Below are 2526 nucleotides of genomic sequence, written 5' to 3' on the forward strand. Positions count from 1 at the left end.
AAATGAACGTAAATCGGAATGATTGTTGTTGTTAAGTGTCATTGAGTTGGTTCACACTCATAGTGATTCTGTACAGGGTGTTTGAGGAGCAGCTTGTGGGTTTGAACTGTCAACCTGGCTATTCAAACCACCTTGAGGTCCAGTGCTTATCCTTTAGTGCCATACCAGTATACTTTTAATGAATGATGTTGTTGTTATTATTAAGTGCTGTTGAGTTGGTTCTGACATAGCAATACTATTTAGGGTTTCTGAGGCAGTATTGGTGCCTTTGAACCACCAACCATATGATCCAATGTATTATCCTGTCTGATTATACACATTTAAATGTAAAAGGGCTGGCTACCTGGGATTAAGAGAATCACTGCCACTGGAAAGACTTAATAGAATTAAGTTATTAACTTTAGTTATATAACAAAAGATTTCATAAAATTAGTGTTGTAAAGTGATATTTAAAGCTTAGCTGCCAGTTTGCTATTCATTGAATGTTACTCATGTCTTCACTTCCAGAAGATATACCAGCTACATGGAAGCAGGAAACCAAACAAAGTTTTCAGAATTTCTCCTACTTGGCTTCTCTGAGTATCCAGAACTACAGCCCCTCCTCTTTGGCATGTTCCTGTCCATGTATCTAGTCACTGTGCTCGGGAATCTGCTCATCATCCTGGCTGTGACCTCTGACTCCCATCTCCACAACCCCATGTACTTTTTTCTCTCCAACCTGTCCTTTGTTGATATCTGTTTCGTCACTACCACAGTTCCTAAAATGCTGGCAAATATCCACACACAGAGCAAGGGCATCTCCTACATAGGATGCCTCATTCAGATGTATTTCTCTATTTTTTTTGTTGCAATGGACAATTTTCTCCTGACCATGATGGCCTATGATCGCTTTGTGGCCATCTGTTACCCCTTGCACTACACAGTCATCATGAACCCCCGACTCTGTGGCTTGTTAGTTCTGATGTCTTGGGTCATCGCTTTCTGGATCTCTCTGCTTCATACTTTACTAATAATGCGACTGACTTTTTGTATAGACACTGAAATTTCACATTTTTTCTGTGATCTGGCTCAGATTCTGAAGGTGGCCTGCTCAGATACCCTCATCAATAACATCTTCATATTTGTGCTCACTGGTCTGCTGGGTGTGTTTCCCCTCACTGGAATCCTCTACTCTTATTCTCAGATTGTCTCCTCCCTAATGAGAATGTCTTCTGCTCGGAGCAAGTATAAAGCATTTTCTACTTGTGGGTCTCACCTCTCTGTTTTATCCCTGTTCTATGGGTCAAGTCTTGGGGTATACTTCAGTTCTTCCCAAAGCAGTTTAATAGCCACGCTGATGTACACTGTGGTCACACCCATGCTGAATCCCTGCATCTACAGTCTAAGGAACAAAGATGTGAAGGGGACTCTAGGAAGGCTTCTCAGTAGACCAGCTTCTTGTGGGTTGTAAGACATTGTCCTCAGGGCTAAGTGACCCTTACTGGCTTCAAAGGCAAATGCCATGAAATTGAATATTCTGGTTTGTTTTTCTCCCCTAAAGGACATCTTTTATTTCTCTTATTCCCAAGGTACCTATGACTGTGCTTCCAATTAGTTTTTGTGTTATTTTTACTCACTTCTATTTTGGTAATTCCTTTTCATTTCCCTTCCTCCTATGTTGCCCAAATCCCAAAAGTTCTGTCTGTAGTCAGCCTTTTTAATAGCCAGTCCTGGAATACACAATTTTGATTTTGAAGCATTTAATATGCCAAATGCTGATATGATTTCTCCCAAAATAAACTTGTCAAAACTGTTCTTCACCTTATTTTGTTGTGTATGTTCTTTCAGTGAAATAGATTTAAAATGATAGGCATAACTGCTTCCATCATCGTTGAAATTTTCTCTTTCTTCTAGTATCAGATACACCAGCTACATAAGCGCCTTTATCTACAACATTTTAAAGATATGTTTTATGGTTATCCCATTTTTCAGGTAGGAGGTTCACACTGGAATGCACTCCAATCCAGAAAATTGATGTTAAGCTCATTTTCTAATGTTACTTTCGTATTTCTCATAAGAATGTTGTTGTTAAGTACCTTCTTGTCCGTTCCAACTCATCATTGTTATTGCTGTTGCTAAGGTGATTTTAACTCATAGCCACCTTATATAGGGTTTCTGAGGGGGCTTGGTGAATTTGGACAACCAATCTTGCAGTTCAAACTAACCTTGAGGTCAGATGCATTATCCCACAGCACCACACAAAGAATGGTGACATATTTTCAACTTCAATGTTGGAAATCTAATTATGAAAGCTGGCTTTCTGAGATGATTCATAGTAATATTCTACCTTGGAAACTCTTACATGCTTTATTTTTTTAAAAAGTTTTTATCATGAATTATGTGGTTTTACATAGGAGAACAGCAGTTTTACATTCATCCCATTTTATTTCATTTCATTGCAATCATTACAATCCCCTCCATACATCATCAAACAACCAAAGGGTACACCCCACATGATGCCTTTTTAGTTTAGTTTAGTTTCAGTGT

The 2526-nt window shown here is 38.8% G+C and overlaps 1 protein-coding gene across 1 annotated transcript; it reads left to right on the forward strand.

The window, feature by feature from the left end:
• The first annotated feature begins 523 nt into the window (after positions 1-523).
• Positions 524-1450, forward strand: LOC102830583 (olfactory receptor 7D4-like). The gene has a single exon (XM_006877415.1). The coding sequence runs from the start codon at positions 524-526 to the stop codon at positions 1448-1450; it is 927 nt and encodes a 308-aa protein (XP_006877477.1).
• Positions 1451-2526: the final 1076 nt, after the last annotated feature.

The sequence above is a fragment of the Chrysochloris asiatica genome, unplaced genomic scaffold (assembly GCF_000296735.1).
Source record: "Chrysochloris asiatica unplaced genomic scaffold, ChrAsi1.0 scaffold00493, whole genome shotgun sequence".
Taxonomy (NCBI): Eukaryota; Metazoa; Chordata; class Mammalia; order Afrosoricida; family Chrysochloridae; genus Chrysochloris; species Chrysochloris asiatica.